The 18,148-nt window shown below is 36.9% G+C and overlaps 1 protein-coding gene across 1 annotated transcript; it reads left to right on the top strand.

The window, feature by feature from the left end:
- The first annotated feature begins 293 nt into the window (after positions 1-293).
- Positions 294-16,308, top strand: LOC118797426 (mitochondrial import inner membrane translocase subunit TIM44-like). Its single transcript, XM_036556774.1, has 14 exons — positions 294-533; positions 2,891-2,981; positions 5,027-5,116; positions 5,985-6,152; positions 6,737-6,817; positions 8,733-8,882; positions 10,285-10,421; positions 11,433-11,518; positions 11,698-11,790; positions 12,867-12,991; positions 13,207-13,257; positions 13,558-13,647; positions 13,972-14,082; positions 15,886-16,308. Exons 1-14 carry the CDS (start codon positions 400-402, stop codon positions 16,003-16,005), a joined length of 1,527 nt encoding a protein of 508 aa, XP_036412667.1. The 5' UTR covers positions 294-399; the 3' UTR covers positions 16,006-16,308.
- The last annotated feature ends 1,840 nt before the right edge of the window (positions 16,309-18,148 follow it).

Genomic DNA, 18,148 nt, shown 5'->3' with positions numbered 1-18,148 from the left:
AATCAGATCAAGCACATTGTAGCCTTCACCCTCGCAGCTTGGTAGCATTGTATGATGGGTAGACTTTGCTGGAATTTACCATGACTAAATTGGAGAGAAAATTGTTTAAAATTAAAAATAAAATGCATAATGTCTACAAATAACATACTCTATTGTCTGTAGCACAGTGTAAAATATGTAGTCCTACACATTTACACATTCAAAGCAACTGTTTTGCTGAGTCGTAGTGGTTCCCCTGATTTCTGTTGCCACAGAGACGGCCCACTGAGACATGAGGGATCTTGCATGGTTAGTTCATCATTCTGGGTGTTGGCTTTCACGCTAAAGATTAACACAATCACTAGCTGCTGTAGGGTGTGACGAGGTAAAGCTGAACTGAGGAATTACAACTCAGACACAATGAGGTTTAGAAATGAAGGTGCGTGTGTTGTAAGACAGCGTTTAAATGGCAACTCAGATGCAACAGGGTTAGGCATTAAGGTGTGTGCTGTAAGATACCATTCAAATGGCAAAGGACAGTGCTCTACATTCATGTGAGTAATTGTTGCAGCCATTAAGCACCAAAGGCCTTCTGTGAACTAGGTGCATTTTGGAAGACTACACTCTTGCCAGAAAAGGTTCTGTGTACAGTCATATGCAAACTTTCAGCACCCTGGCCCAATTACATACTTTGTTGATTTTTATAGTGAAAAAGTTTGCAGACTTTGCAGCAAGTTTACAAACTTTGCAACAAGCAATTTTTTTAAAAGGCATTTTTCTGCAAATGTTAACGCACAGCTGCTTTATGTTTGATATGTCTAAAAGAAGGAAAAAAAACAGTAATTGTGGCACGTGCAAAAGTTTGGACACACTACTAAGTCAGTACTTAGCAGCAATCCCTCTGGCAGATGTTTTAACTTTGTGTACAGCTTTGTGTAGCCAGTTAGGAGTCTATCCTGTTCTTGTGTTTGGACTTTAACCCACTTTTCCTTGCAGAAAGTGCTTTGATCTTTTTTATAGCTTTCATTTTTAGATCCTCAGTCAGCTGCTTAGATGAGTTTTGCTTACAATTGTAGTACCAAATAACAGTTCTATGATAGCACAACCCCTTTTGGTGCCTTGAGTGGTCATGGTTCTATATATATATATATATATATATATATATATATATATATACTCACTATATATATATATATATATACTCACTATATATATATATATATAAAACCTTTCTTTTTAATAAAGACCCTTAGAGTGTAGTACTTAGGCTTAAATAAAATAAACGACAACTGGAACCAAGCAGAAAGTAGCCAAATGACAGTCCTCATAAATCCTGTAGAAAGTCATATGTCATAAGCTCAGTCTCAGTTAAGTCATTAAGTCAACACACAAGGCACTGGACTGTGTACTTTGTTGAGCTCAGCTGTTTAGAATGGTCATTACTCATCAATCTTTTGCTTTTGCTTTTGTGAATGAAGTCATTTCCTTGCAGAATCAATGTCAGTGAGGCCATATAGACCACAGCAAACATGATCTTATCAAGTACAGAAGGCCAGTGATAATGGAACAACAAAATATGGTACAATGCTAATATAGTCTATAAACAGAGTTTCTCAGTTCCTGCTTGGCAGTTTTGCTTTCCTGTATGTGATTCACATCATTAGCTAATGATTAAGTGCCTTTTGAGCTGGATCAGGTGTGATAGGGCAGGAAAACATGAAACTGCAGTGCAGGTGGCCTACTGGATTGTAGTTGAGAAAACTGAATTATAGAATGTAAATTTGTAGATTACTAAAATTCTACCAAAAATGAACCCAATAATGTACAAGTAAAAAAACCTAAGATAATTTTTAAATTGATCAAACAATTTGGCTAAAAAGTAGTTTTTCTTACTTATAATATTAAATTCGGTTCTTTTGGTCATGCAGGACGGATTTTCAACAAAACAATAGAAAATCCAAACTGAATTGTGAATAAAAGAATGAAAATTACATTGTACAGTACATTTCTCGTTAGTGTAATAAATGAATGGGTTAAAAAACTTAGGGTTGAACTTCAATTTAGGATTAACAAATACTGATATTCAGTATTTGTTAATAACTACAGGTATAATTAGGCAATCTAAACATGTATTGACATAACACACTATTCTATTATTCTATTATGAATATTATTATTAGTAGTATTACTGTTATTTACAACTAGAAACATACAAAGGGGTTCTTTTGAGACAACATACAGCTTGCAACAAGTAGGAGAAAAAAAACAAACATAATGTAAAACATATGCCAGGAATAACAATACATTTTCAACTGAATTATAAGAACATAAATAACATGACTTTGTTGCTTTTTTCTGAGCTGTACTGGTTAAAGTCATTAAGGAAATGTAGGCAGTTTGGCTACATATAGTATAATATAATATAATATAATGTTTCCCCATTATAATGAAAAGTTGCACACATTAGCATCAACATTATCCTGTTCAAAATAAAATATTACATCAAATATTTCAGTTTTAATTGCAGTCCCAGTTAAAAAAAATAAAAAAATAAAAAAAAATAAAAAAAAATATATATATATATATATATATATATATATATATATATACACACACCTGCACACGTTCCTAGTAAAACTGTTCCTATATCTTTGCTGCGTCCAAAACCACATACTGCTATATTACGCATGCTACACTAATGAATGGACTTCTATTGGTCGTGTACTATTTTTGATATACCATTTAGGTTTTGTACACAGCCTCGAAAGTTTCCAACACAAATATCAGTAAAACAGTCAAATGGATGTGGCTGTTAAAATACCCAGAACTATTAAATTCTGAATTAATTGAACCTCTGATAGAAAAAATGTACTCCTAGGAAATTACTTTCTATTAACATTGTTACATTCAGTCACGCGGCGCTGACGTCGGAAGACCAGCTGACCTTCACCATGACGCAAGTTCAGTGCAAGATGGCGGCGTCCTTGTGCCGATGCTCTGAGGTGAGGCTTTTCTTTCTGTACGCTAAATTTCTGCGTTATTTTGACGTTGAATTTGTTAAATAATCCAGCGATAGTGAAAAAACCCTGTCAGACTGAGAGCGGCTCAGGAGGTCGAAGCTATTCTGCATTTCTGTTTCGTTTCTGTCAGGAAATCCGCATTGCAGATGCTGTCCATTCATTTCTGCCATAAACATGACACATGAGCCGCTGTCTCTGTGTGCTGACTGTACATGCGAACACCTAATGACACTCCACTTCTGTAAGAGAAGGAGATTTATATAGAACATTTCATACACAAAGGCAATTCAATATGCTTTATATAAATAAAAGCAAATGAGGAACATTAAAAGGAGTGCTTAAGAAACAGAGAAAAAGACAGAAATCTTTTAAAAAATAAAAGAAAGTACAAAACACAGAGGGGAATTAAAACTTGAGTATTATTAAAATGAGCATCTTAAGGGTAAAATAAGGAAAAAGGGCAAGTTTTAGAGCTCAGTTTTGTTCCAGTTGTATGCAGCATAACAGCTAAATGATGTTTCATCATGTTTAGTCTGGACTCTGGGCTCTACCAGCTGATCTGAGTCCATTGGTCTGAGAGACCTACTCAGGTCATCTTTAAACATATCAGAGATGTATTCTGGGCAGCACTTTAATATGTATTGTGTAACTAACCGGAAGGCAGTGTAAAGATTTTAGAACTGGAGTAATGTGCTCTGTTCTCCTGGTTAAAACTCTAGCAGCAGCGTTCTGGATGAGCTGTCACTGTTTAATGGTCTTTTTGGGAAGTCCAGTTAAGAGACCATAACAGAAGTCCACCATGCTGGAGATAAAAGCATGGATGAGCTTCTCTAGGTGTTTTTGGGACACAAAACCCTTGATTCTGGCTTGGCTATGTTTTAAGATAATAGAAGGCTGTTATTTACTTTAAAAGTAACCTGGCTGTGTTTTGACTTCATTGATTCTCTAATACTAAGTTAACAGAACAGTAATCTGTCTTCTTTCTGTTAACCTTGTTGTGTTGAGTAAAATCTTTTTTTTAGGCAGCAAGGTTAACATACTGTTTTAACCTTTTAAGGCTGCCAGGTTTCATATTTTTAACATTCACCCCAACAAACAAGCAAAAAAATTCTAACCTCTAACTTGGTGGTCTAACATACTTAGAGGGCAGCGCTGAGTAAATTTGTTTGCTACCTTGCTGAAAAAACAGCTTAGGCCGCCACCCAGCATGGTCATGGTGGTTGACCAGAATACCAGCATCCAAAACACAACATATTCAGGTTTTCCTGGTGCCCAACTGTGCTGGTCTTTCTAGCAGGGTATGCAGTGAACTCTTATGTTGCTATGATGTATGCAGGCAATTTTTTTTTTGCTTCTATTTTCACTCTCAAGAAAGAAGTGTAAGTTGTGCTTGGTTGTACACATAATTCTGTAAAACTGTAGACAGTTGTGTGAGTGTGTGCATGTCATTTGGACAGTACACCCAGTTAATAAGCTACATGTCTTATAAACCAATATGGCCACTTTAGGCTTGTGCTTTAATAGTTACATACAGCGACCAATAAAAAGACAATTAAATTGTTAACCAAAATTATTTCTATACCATCTAATCATCTGAAATGTAATAATTGTAAGAGCCCTAATGGTCAATGATGCTTTACATGTTAAATTCTGTCCCCAACGATTTTGGTTGGCTTATGAGAAACTGTCTGTTCTCATGGATTGTTATTTTGTGCATTTTATGACTACATGATTTGTGTTTTGTGTGCATGACCCAGTTTCCCAGGGGATTACTAAGGCTTTTATAATATACATCAGAAGGGTATCTGAGTTGAACACTAAGCATTTGGCCTCAGTGATGTAAAAACTGCTTGACTTTTAATGTAAGTCAGTGGAACCAGACGAGTCATTTTGGGCTGTTTCTTTTAGTTAATTCACCATGAGACTTACACATAATATAACACATAATATATATATGAATTGACTGAAGTGAACTGTACCACCTAGTTAGTAATGTGAGTGTAATGTTTTTGTATTTTGCTTTTCAGCTCTTGCTCAGGAGAAGCAGAACTCTGTCGGCAGCATGTCTAACATTCAACACAGGCAGAGTCGTGGGGTGCCAGGCAGTGGCTGTACAGGTACATCACTGTTTTTGGTCAGTTTGCTTGACCTATTGTTGGTATGGTGTATCAGTTGGTATAGTTTGCACTCAGCAGTTGCCAGAGGATAGAAGTGGATGTACTGTTGCTTTAACATGCAAATACAGAGCTCTGAATGCAAAGTACAAGAGACTATGATTTTATGAACCAACATTTAGAAGCTTAATTTTTTTCAATTTTAGTATTATAAAGAAGTCAAAGCATTATGACTTCTGCACATTTTAATACACAATTACTGTTTATTTACTGAAATGTGGCCTGTGCAAAAGTTGTCACCTTTTACATTTTATGTGTTCTTATTTTCCAAAACTCAGCAAATAAATCAAAATTGTGCACCAAAATTTGCACAAAACATTTTGTTTGCTGTGGAGAATGTATTAATACAAAAAAGTGAACATGTAATGTACAAACAAAATATAAGGAGCATCAAAGCAGTGTTCAGTTGTCAAAATGACTCACAAATATGGGGCATTTATTTAACACGTGTCCCCTGTCTCGTTCATTTCATTCAGTTCCCATGGGACTGATTTTTAAAGACTTGCCAGGCCATTAGTTTGAGTTCTGCTTCACGCTTCATGTATCTTTGCAAGATAGTTCTTACCCAACATTGAGGTTTATTTTGGGTCACTATCTTGCTGAGTAATAAACTACCACCTAGTGATGTCCTGATGGAGTGGCATGTGTCTGAAGCATTCATTGATGGATAAGACAAAGCCTATATCCATATCCTATGGTTCTCAAAGCAGTCCACACATTTTGGCGTAATAATCTGGACCGTCTAGGGGTCCCTGAGAACTGCATTGGGAAGCCGCTTTAACGAATATGATGATCTTGGGTTCCTCCACAGTGCCGTCATGCCTCTGGAGGGCGCAAAAGTTTCCTGGGTGAGTTTTTGAACTCTCTGACGCAGGAGCTCAGCAAGAACAAGGAGATGAAGGAGAATATTCGGAAGTTCAGGGAGGAGGCCCGACGGCTGGAGGAGTCGGAGGCACTGCAGCAGGCCAGGAGGAAATATGTGAGTGGACTTGCATGACCCCTTTGCTTCCTGCTTCCTGTTCCCAGCAGGAAGTGGAGGCTAACTGCTGAGCAAGTCTCTTTTCCAGAAAGCCGCTGAGTGTGGATGATAAACAGAGGTTATAATCCTTTGTAAAAATCTGAGGACATTTAAGCGTTGTTTTTTATTTTATTTATGCAATGGTTAGTTGATATATGCAATAAGTTAAAACATAACTGTAAATAGGTTCAGTATCTACAGGCAGGGTCCTGTACATACTTTATGTAATCAGACCTTTATCAGGTTAAATCAGGTGTTCTTTTTAACCAGGATATTACTTCTTTAATAACAGAACTTTGTTGTTTTTCTGTATTTATTCTGATTTATTCTGTTGTTGTGTTTATAACCTTGTATCTACTTTTTCTGTCTTTTTCTTTTTTTTTCCATAATATTAATAACTCCAGCTGGCCTTTACACTGTGTAGAAATGTCTTTATGAATAAACAAATAGAAATGCTCCAAGAAAGGTTTTCCATCTGCTTTGAAGTTATCACTTTGGAGATTTGTGAGAATTGTGTGTGTTCTTTTTTCCTCTTTATTTTTTAGAAAAGCATTGAATCAGAAACAGCACGGACCTCCGAGGTGCTGAAGAAGACTCTGGGGTCCTTATCAGAAACAGTTAAAGGAGTGAGTGCACTAAACTTCCCCTGTGAACATGCAAATGTGATATTTTTGTGTGCCGTCATGTGACTGTATGCAAAACATTTATCTACACTTGTTAAATGCTGCTGAAGGAAACACTGACCTGGACATTTCCTCTGGTCACAAATTTCCTGATTCATCATATTATGTGCATAAACATAAAAAGATTTTCCTTTGACCCTATGAGAAGTTTATATACTCATATCCAGAGGTGGAAAATTCAGACCTAGAAAGTAAAAATCCTTTCTGGACCTGAAATTACCACCAATGCTCATATCATCATAGTGTTCTATCTGTTTAAATCTCCTTCATCTGTAGTCTCTAATATTAGTGTATCTATATGTGAGTATAATTTGTCTCCACCCGATAGCAAATAGTATAATATACACAAGTATATGTAGTATATTAGACCTATATGTAGTAGTAAAAATGTCAACACACCTGATTTGAATGTGTTTTTCATAATCTTAAAGAAATCATTTGGCAACAAATGCAACATACACAGTTTTCCACTTATCACAGAAGTAGTCAGTCAGCTAAGATATGTTTTGTGTCCAGATTTTGTGTCTTCAGTTTTTCGAAGAAAAGTCATACTCTTCTTTGAACAACAAAGATAAGTATGAGTGATGTTATTGAAAACCCTCATGCAGTTTAAGAGAAGCGTAGAGGATGAATTTACAGAAACGATTTGGGTGACCGTTGACTTCTAGGATTTTTTTTTGGCAACATTAGTCTTATAGCTCCAGCACTAAACTAAGAAATAATATTTGGACATCAAATATGCCTTGGCTGATCGACTATGCCTGTAATATGTCGAAAAGTGTATAGGTTTTCACTTTCGCCAAGCCATTCCTGATCTTAAATGGCCCATATCCTACATTTTTCATATTTTACATTTATTTAGTTAGTGTGGTTTTCTATAGAATAACAGTCATAATTCATTTTAACATAACCAATTTCTAACCTCTTTATCTCTTACAATTAAACAGGCTGTTTTTGTTACTGTGTCATTAAGACTGATATATATAAATGAGCTAAATTTTGATGTAACAAGATCGGACAAATATTTATGGGATATTCTATTAATTGCGAGTAAAAAAAGTTGTAACAAGGAAGTGGCTGTCTCCTGATCCCCCCACACTGGATGACTGGATAAACCTGGTAAATGAAATATATCTAATGGGAAAAAATACTTTTTCTATTAGACTGAAGATGACAAAATTTGTAAAATTATGGTTAAAATGGGTTAACTGTATGAAGTCTGTAAGACCAGAGTTTGTAGAGATACAATGTGAGTGAGTACTCCCTCTTTTTTTTTTTTCTTTCCCTCCCTTTTTCTTACCTGACCCTTTTATTTTTTACCCCAGGCATCTTCTCAGGGTTTAATGTATATAGTTATTTGTTTTCTTTTATAGAATGTCAAAAAGAATTGAAAATATTTTTTAAAGAATAAAAAAGACAGAGAGGTATAGGTCACAATGTGTATGAAAGGATATATAATTGGAAATAAACACGTGCATGGAATTGTATGTTGTCATTGCATGCTTTCGAATGTCTCCCCTGGAAAAAATACCAAAAAAAAAAAAATATATATATATATATATATATATAATATATATACATATAATATATATATATATTCATATATATTCCATATATATATATATATATATATAAAATATATATATATTCATATATATATTCATATATATATATATATATATATATATATATATATATATATATATATATATATTTATATATGGAAAATAATAAGAATAAGGAAAGCCTTTCTATGAGTATATTTGTCTAAAGCTTTGACTGGTACTGTCTCAGTGTTCAGTGTTTGGTGAAGGCTGTACTGGTTTGTGTCATGCCTCACTGATCTGTGCTTTTGCAGCGCTTTGAGGACGTGGGTCGTACTGACCTTGGTAAGAAGATAAAAGAGGGTGTGGAAGAGGCAGCCAAAACAGCTCGATCCTCAGCGGAGTCAGTGTCCAAGAGCAGTGAAGCGCTGGGGAAGACCAGTGCCTTCAGGGTCATTTCACAGGTCAGTAAACTGCTTCAGTCCACAGTACCTGGCATCATCATTACCTACACATATGCTAATTCAGAATTCATGACTATTTATTGACTGGTCAGTGGTGAATCATATCCATATAGACCAGTGTTCCACAAGTGCATGAACCTGCAAGGTAAAATAGAATTAAAAGTCAGTTCAGCTTGACATTTATGTTAACTTTCTAATCTTTAAAAACAAAAAATAAAAGCTGCACTATGTAAGTATTGGGGATATGGGGACCTCTTTGGTGGAAATGTGTAATTGCACACAGTGTGTGGAAGAACGTTTTGTAATGCCTGATAATAATAAGTGCATTGAAAAAGTATTCAAAGAGAACTCTGTCAAAACATCCTACAAGAAGTGTAAGTGAATGATCTACTCTAGTCATATCTTTATAATGTTAATTTTGCATTTGATGGAGCAATGTGCATAGACACTCACATGCACTGTTTCTTTTCTTCAGAACAGATGGATTTTGCTGATCATCAGATTCTTAGTGTTAATTTTGAAACTCCTTTTCATGTTTCAGTCAGGTCCTGAAGAATAAAATCATGTCCCACAGTTATTTCCTGCCCAAGTATCCTGTTTCACATGTAAATACATCACATTAAAGAAGAAAAATGTGTTTTGATTTCCAAGAAAGAATGTAATGGTGACCTGTGCTTATATAGTTCCACATGCTCAGACAGAGAGCACTGTCTGCACTTAAAGAAAAAGAACAGTTATCTGCTGTATGACTGTCTGACTGTCCGACCATCAGGAGGCACAAGATCATGAGTTCACACCCAGCAGTGGCTCAGCTCTCTGTGGTCAGAAGCCTGAGAGGGGGAAGCCCTCACCACCCTCATGCTGGGGGCACTGTGTGGTGGGGGAGTTATATCCTGTAGCAGTGACTACACTGGGAAATGGAACTGAGTAAAAATCCAACACAAAATTCTATATAGTAAAGCAATTTTAGTTTCTAAGGAGCCAACTACATTCACTGAGTAAGTGCAACTGTAATGTATTAATGTAATTAAATGTATAATGTAATTAAATAACTTAAATAAAAGTAAAATAAAAAAAAATATGTTTTTGTGTATATATACACACACTTGCTGGGCATGGTGACCTTAGGCTCATGTACTGCTGCTCCAGTGCGTCCCATTCTCTTGGCAATGCTATTCTATGGAGACTATACAAGTTGTGTGCACTTGAACACCTGTGTCACTAATAGGTACACCTTGAAGTAGCAGATTTCACTAATCAGAAGGAGTGTCTGAATACTTGTGGACGTGTAATGTAGCTATAATATGCAATATAATGATTCCAAGGGTTCTGTGGATTTGAAGACAGAATGCAACAATGTCCCTGTGACTGCTAAATCATTCATCTCAAATTGTGTGATTAGAGCATGGAGACGGTGAAGAAGGAGATGGATGACGCAACACAGGGTGGGCCATACCGTGCTCCATCCCAACTAAGGAAGAGAAGCGAGTTCTCCTTTAAAGGAGCCGAGAACCAGGCCAGAGTTTTTGAAGCCAATGAGTAAGCCTGATTCTGAGTCCTGTCTGCTTCTCCTACATACCTCTAAACCTACTATCACAGACTAGATTTAGATTGTGGGCACAGCTTTACTTATTCTGTTAAAACAAAAATAATATTCCTCTTACAAAGAAGTACACACTCTGAGGCCACTTGAGGCTCTTGGTGAAGTGATTTAAGTGTTTGAGTATTTCCCTTTATTCTAATGTTGCTTGTTGTTTTACTTGGCAAGACTCCACATCAGATGTGCGCTTGTGCTGGATCCTGTCATTTTTGTTTTGTCTGATATATCCACACTGCGTAGGAAACAAATGCGATGTGCCACTATACAGTAAAGCCATAAGTGATTAGCTTCTAAGACCAATGTAGCAGTGTAGTGGATAATTCAACATTAGCATGTAGTGCATGTTGAGCATTAGGAACGTTAGCATGTAGTACACATTGGTCAATACTTAAAGGGGCATTTTGGACTAAAACTAGCATGTTATTTATCATGTGGTATTCTGTTGCACAGCATTGTGTCCCTCAGCCTCATTAGTTTGAAAGAATTCACAATTTTGTTTCCTTTTTGTAAGTGATGCACCAATATGGAAATCTAAGAGGGCATAACTGGCCTCACTGACCCTGGGTGGGTAGGATGACCCTCCCTCTCCCCATTGCGCAGTGCTAGCTAACACGATCATTCACTGATGAAACAATTTATATGTAGTGTTCTCCTCCAAATGCGTTAAGCTGTCCAATGACATTGTGTTAGCGGCAGTTTGAAAAGATGCGGTGACATTTCACCTGACTAGCCCTCCGGCTTCTTTATGCATTAGATATTTAGTGGAGGGGAAAAAACAAGTATCTGCCCCAAAGCAATTCCTCCCACCTTCAAGATACATCATCACAAGGGTGTTTTTAGTCTTTAAACTGCAAACTCTAGAAACCTGTGGCACCACTGTAATAATTTGTTTTTGAGTAACTTGTTCCTTGTAGCTTATGTCTGATATCTGTGTGGGGTTTTTTTTACAGAGATGCCACCGGCGTTGTCCTGCACAAAGACTCAAAGTGGTACCAACAGTGGAAGGACTTCAAGGACAATAATGTGGTGTTAAACCGTAAGAGCAAATATTTTACTTTTCCTTATCAGTTTCTGTTCTGATGCTCTGCAGCACAAAAACAATTGTTTCAGACCTACACCAGAGGGCGCCAAGCTCACGTTTTTAGAAATACAGCACTTGCACTGTGTTCTTGACTGGATGTCATGATGCCTCTATCTGTCTGTCTTCCTATAAAGGCTTCTTTGAGATGAAGATGAAATATGATGAAAGTGACAATGCCTTCGTCAGAGCCTCGCGTGCCCTTACAGATAAAGTCTCAGACATCTTTGGTAAACTGATTGCATTCTTTTCTTGTTTTTATTTTTTAAAAATAGAAATAACTACACACGTGCTAATGTTATAATGTAAATACTGAAGTTCTGAGGCTAATGTAGTTAAATAGAAGCTTGTAACCAACAATCATAGTGCTAACTGCATTTTTTTTTGCTGGGGGGGGGGGGCGTGGGATCAGTTTAATACCCATTTAAGGAAAGTCCTGGCTTTCAATAAAATGAGCCATTTAGATTGCCGTGTAAGCGTAAAAAGCGATTTTTTGCTGATTGTTTAGGTCTCCCCCTGTTCAAAGAGATAGGAGCCTGGTTGTGTATGGTCAGTTATGGAAATAACTGCCCAGCGGCAGTGCCAAGATGGCCGTCAGGTGGACAAGTGCTATAAGGACTTTTGTTGTGTAGTGTGTGATCCCCAAGATTTAGTCGCCCAAAAAATCTGCACAAACCAGTCAGATGGTGTGAGATGCTCAATCATTTTATATTCTTTTAGGACCCATGTGTCAAACAGATCTGACACAATCCTATCCGGCCCACAGAAAAATTTTAATTTTCTATTAATATTAGTCTGTTCATGTAATATTTTAAGATCTACTACAAGTGCCTGTATTTTACTGTTGAAGTTTTTGCATATTTTGAATGAACAACGGCCAGTTAGGGTTACAGCACAACACTAATTAAAAATGAAATAAAAATGTTTTTTTCCTCTGGCCCATGGATTTATTTAGATTTTCTAATATGTCCCTTTTACTCAATGAGTTTGACACCCCTGTTTTAGGACTTTAAAAGTCTTGTAGTGTGCCCAAGGCTTTAGTCGTCACAGTTGCCTCAGACTGCTTTGGGTTGTTAAGTAACTTGCCTGTATGATTTATGACACTGTTATCTATGAAAATGAACAGAGTACAGAGAACGTTCTAGCTTTAGATTGCTGCTAAAGTTTTTAACTATACAATGTACCTTTGTCCATTTTGTAAACTGTCCTTTGATTTTTCACCAATATGTTCATTTAATGTTCAGAAGACTTCTACAGTGTTTACTATTTGTTAATGTCTGTTTAATTATTATGCTTCATTTATCAGGTGGTCTCTTCTCCAAAACGGAGATGTCTGAGGTGCTAACAGAGATCCTGAGAGCTGATCCTAACTTTGATAAAGACTCCTTCCTCCGCCAATGTGAAAATGACATCATTCCAAATATCTTAGAGGTAATATGTCTCCTGTGTATGTCACTGGTTACCCTCACATATGAGCAGGCGTTAATTCTTTTGCCACAGTGCTGAGGGCAGACAGAAATTAAACATACTTAGGGTACTTTAAGATTTTTCCTTTACTTAACATATATAATGCACACTTAATAATGCTAATGCTAATGTTACTAATTAATGAATGATTGTGTTTAAATCTCTTTCCCTGTCCTCAGGCAATAATCAGAGGGGAGCTGGAGGTTCTTAAAGACTGGTGCTATGAAGCTGTAAGTAATCATTTCTGGTGCCTTTCGTTTGCTATTTGCTGTTTGTTTCCTGTGCCAGTTCATGCAGTTGATCTGTGTCCCTCCTGATGTCATCAACTTCATTTGCTTTTTGGAAAAAAAAACAAACAATTTCCTACTCTGGCTGCACAATTCGGATCAGTTTAGTCCAGTTTAATTCAATTGAGTTCAGTTCAGTTACGTTCAGTTGAACTCTGTTCACCTCTGTTTGGTTAAATTGGTTTCATTTTTGTCTGACTGTGGCCCATGTCACTTGTGGCCCTCTTCCCTTTCTGCATACAGACATATAGTCAGCTTGCACACCCTATTAAGCAAGCCATAGCCATGGGTCTGCAGTTCCAGTCCAAGATTTTGGACATCGACAACATTGATGTGAGTAAAGAAATTGACTAGAAAGCTGCTTACGTTCACCTGAATGCAACAATTTGCGATAATAAAGTCTTTAGTATCTGATTACATATAGCTTTGTGATTGTTTGTAGCTTTCAGATCTTAAGTGGAAAGACTTTGCAGCAAATGGCAATAGTTTAATAGATTTCTATACATGATTGCTTAACTGGATATTGTGATCCATGTTGTTACTGATAAATTGCTTTTGCACTATCGACATATAAAACAAAGGTACTATATATATGGTATATATATATGTACACACTTGTATTCCTGCTCTCTGTTATTCCATGTGGATGTTCCTCAGCTGGCGATGGGTAAGATCATGGAGCAAGGGCCCGTACTGATCATCACCTTCCAGGCCCAGGTCGTCATGGTGATTCGAAGCCCTAAAGGGGAAGTGGTAGAGGGAGATCCTGTGAGTGGGTTTATTTCTCAAACTCTTAACCCTTAAGGCTGAAGTACACCAGTAAGGCAAACAAAAACAAACACGAGCGTTTGCTATGTGCACAATACGCATGTTTAACTGCTGAAGACTCTATTCTGTTCTCTTCCCACTCACTCTAGTTCATTTGTCAGTTCTGTTTCTGAAGAGCAACTGCAAATGTTAGAATGGTTGTATTTGTGTGCTTTTGTTTGTTTTTGATCTATCAGTGTAAGTTTTAGAAGTTTAGAATTGTTATTGATTTGCAATGACATTCGACTTTCTCTAATTATTTAGAAATAAATTACGTAGTTGTGTAGTCACAATTCACATTCCATTTACATGTATTGACAGGTTAGAGTCTATTTGTTTCCATATCAAGTAAATGACAAATGGCAGCCGTCTAACTGATGGCTCTTTTGTGGCATGAACGATCATCTGTGATGCCACAGCCATCCCTGAGAGTCCAAGAGAACATAATTAGCCTCACTCTCTATGGGTGGGTAGGATGGCCCTCACTCTCCCCCCATTACTCAGCTAGCCTACATGGTCCTCTTTTCACTGGTGAAACAGAATTGGCAATTAGTGTTCTCCTCCAAGCGTGATGAGCTGTCAAATTATGTTACATTAGCAGCAGCTTAAAAAGATGTGGTGGCACTTCACATGACTAGAGAAAGCATGTGCTAGGCTCCACCCTCCCAGCCTGGCAGCATCAGAAAAAAAAGACAAGACAAAAACATAGTTTTAATTTCTGTGAAAAAAATGACTATATGCACAATCATATATTCATCACAATCATCACATTTAAGTCATAATAAAATGTCTCCTTTTCCACTTACACAAACACAAACACAAACACGTGTTGATTAAAAGTGTAGAATATTTTGAAAGAATTTCTCTGCTTGTTTCAATGTGAATAATTAGTTGAAAATCACAAAGTGCTTTATTTATAGCCAACAGCAACTGGAGCTTGTAAGGGATAAACATAAGAAAAATATGTTGAATCCTTTATTGAGGCACTGGCTAAGGTGTTGATACATATGAGACATGAGCCAGAAGCCATTACATCAAGTTTTCTAATAATCAGTTCATGTCCAAATCATGTACAAGTCGTGAATGTTGTAAATGGCTTTGTAAACTTTAGCTATGCTGAAGTTAAAAGGCCTGCTGCTATGAAATTGAAGCCCAAGCCTGACCCATGCCCAGAGCTTCGAGACCTGACCAGGCTCGCCTTGTACTGCTATATTTTAAATCAAACACACTAACAAGCTAACAGAGATGTATTTACAGATTTACATTGTTAGATATTAGTTACATTATTATTAAGTGCTTGAGTTGAGTGACAGAAAATGGCTTGCTTTAATAAACTGCTGTTTGTATATGTACATTGTACACTAACAGTATTTATTATCAGTGTTTTTTGTGAAATTGCTAATTGTAACTGCCAGAGAACAGTATCCACCCTCCTCTGATCAGCTGTTAGCCCTGCTGCACTGAAGTTCTTCTCACTATTGTTGCTTCTTGCTTAGGACACTTCAGACGAATTTAACAAGCAAGCAGAAAGATCCACTGAGAGAGAAAAAGAAAGTGCAAGAAAGAGAAAGCGCCAGAGAGAAAATGTGTGAGAGTGGGCAAAATCTACTACATAAAAAGTTGCTCATTTAAAAACAAGCAGCCCAACCTGAGAAAACATTATTTTAGCTCTGTCAGGCTGGGAATGGACAGCAGACCTCTAACTCTGTGACAAAAATGACACTCTTTACTGACACCATGCTCCCCTGTTCTGTGTGCGTGTAGGAGAAGGTGTTGAGGATGATGTATGTGTGGGCGCTGTGTAGGGACCAGGAGGAGCTCAACCCACATGCTGCCTGGAGACTACTAGACATGTCAGCATCCAGCACTGAGCAAGTGCTCTGAGAGAAACCGCCTTGTGTGTAAAGCCAGGCATTGTGAGTTCACAGAGGTTCTTCACGTTGGACAGAATACTCAGCTTCTTTACATGAAATCAAAGCCGCCCTCTACAAACAATCTGAGACTGACCGACACAGTTTCTCCCTAATGCCTGTGCTGAGCGGATGAGCTGTCCATGCTTCACCCACAAATGTGTTCTTTCTTAGCAGTGTTTGCAATGTTGAACTAGTTTTACAGAACATTTTAATATTAATGTTAAATTACTTATTAAGAAAATAACAATAAAAAAATTATTTAGTATAATGTATTAATTATATTAATATTTATTCAGTGACAAATCAGTAGACAAATAATGTTAATATTTGAGTAATTATATTGGGTAATGGTCATTTTTAATGTATTAATTGACTTATCCATGCTCCGCCAACAGATCTGTTCTTTTGCAGGAGCTATTGTGAGGTTGGACAGGTTTTACAGAACGTTGGACAAAAATCCCACTCAACTTGAGTAAATATTGTAGGTTTTTCATAGTGGAAATTACATATGTTTATTTGAGTACTTATTTTTAAAATATGCTATTCATTTCAAATGACATTTATTTTATGTGTGTGTGAAATGTCATACTGTTAGTGTAGATTGACTGAACTGTTTTATGTAACTGAGCTATCTAGCATGCTGGCAAGCTCTATATCATTGGTATTTTAGCCTAGTTTTGATCAGCTAAAACATCATAGTCCAGCTCGACAGCATAGCATCTTAAACTGGAAACTCAGTGGTGTTTATATGCAAAGATTTTTGCCAATCCGACTGAATACATTCTTATTATAGATTAAGACTGAGGTGTTTTATGAACTCTACTCAACAGTCTGAGGCAAATCTCCGTTTACATGCGCACTACAAGTAATCTGATTGAAATTTACGCGCATGTGTAGAGAACCACTTAGTGTAGACGTTACCATGACAACGAGCATCACGTGAGTCCAATCAGAGTGAGACGAGCAGCAGTAAGTAGCTCTTGTGTTTGTAATAACTTTAAATCTATGTCAGACTCAGGAAAACGGACTTCACATGTACTTATTAAAGGAGGGTGAGACGTGCGAGACATACGCTGGACGCTCGTCCCACCGCCGTCTTTTAAAGTTTAAAGCATAAACTTCGTCTTCTCTGCAGAGTTTCTGCTCCCGCCATGTTGAACGTTATAAACCTTCGCTATGACGCGACGCACATGCGCAGAACGTCCTTAAACTCTCCGATTGGGAATGTAATCGGACACAGATGTTTACGTGGTTATTATTCTTCTGTTTAATTGATTGTTTACAGGATTACCTACCTCGTTCAGTCGGATAGAAACTGTATTCCGAATGGCCTCAATCGGACTAGTCTGTTCCGTTTGAGGTGTATACGTGCACATATTGTATTCTGCTTGAGCTATTAGTCAGATTATTAACGGATTATTAGGATGCATGTAAACGTGGCTAATGTTATGAGACTGTTAGAGACTCAAAACAGTAAACATTTCAGTGTTTTTGTTTTTTTGTTTTTTTTTAGTTTTGCCTCGGTTTCTCATTTTAATTAATGAGATTTTTGCCAGTGTTTTGTAAAGCCTGTTGTAACCCAGGAATAATAGCTACAAAATTTGTGAACAGAGCATGGAGAGGTCAAATATACAGTCGTATGCAAAAGTTTGGGCACCCTTGTCAAATTATGTTCTCACGTTTTGTAAGTAAACTTAAGTTGCACATCCTCTACAGAGAACACACTTCTGCACATTCTACTGCACAATTAGTGTTTATTTGCTGAATTTAACATTAGAAAAAGCAAATAGAAATTGAGCACTAAAAGTTTGTTGTGCACTAAAGGTTTGTTCTCTATAGAGTGTATTATCTTATCTTCACTGACAAAATCAACAAAACATGTCATTTGACCTGAGTTGTTTAAACACTGTGTTTTGATTTACGTAAGTGGGACGACATGAATTAGAAGGTCTAGTGAATTAGGACAGTCATTAACCTCAGCAGATATCGCTGTACTTCTGATCCACTGAATACAGTCACTTATTACATAGTATTACTGCATATTCCTATGCACTGTAACCAGTTGAATGCTGCTAAACACCAACTTTAACTGAGAAGGAGCATCTTTGTGAATT

Source organism: Colossoma macropomum, unplaced genomic scaffold (genome assembly GCF_904425465.1).
Source record: "Colossoma macropomum unplaced genomic scaffold, Colossoma_macropomum, whole genome shotgun sequence".
NCBI classification, from domain to species: Eukaryota; Metazoa; Chordata; class Actinopteri; order Characiformes; family Serrasalmidae; genus Colossoma; species Colossoma macropomum.
This window is presented reverse-complemented; position numbering and strand designations above follow the sequence as displayed.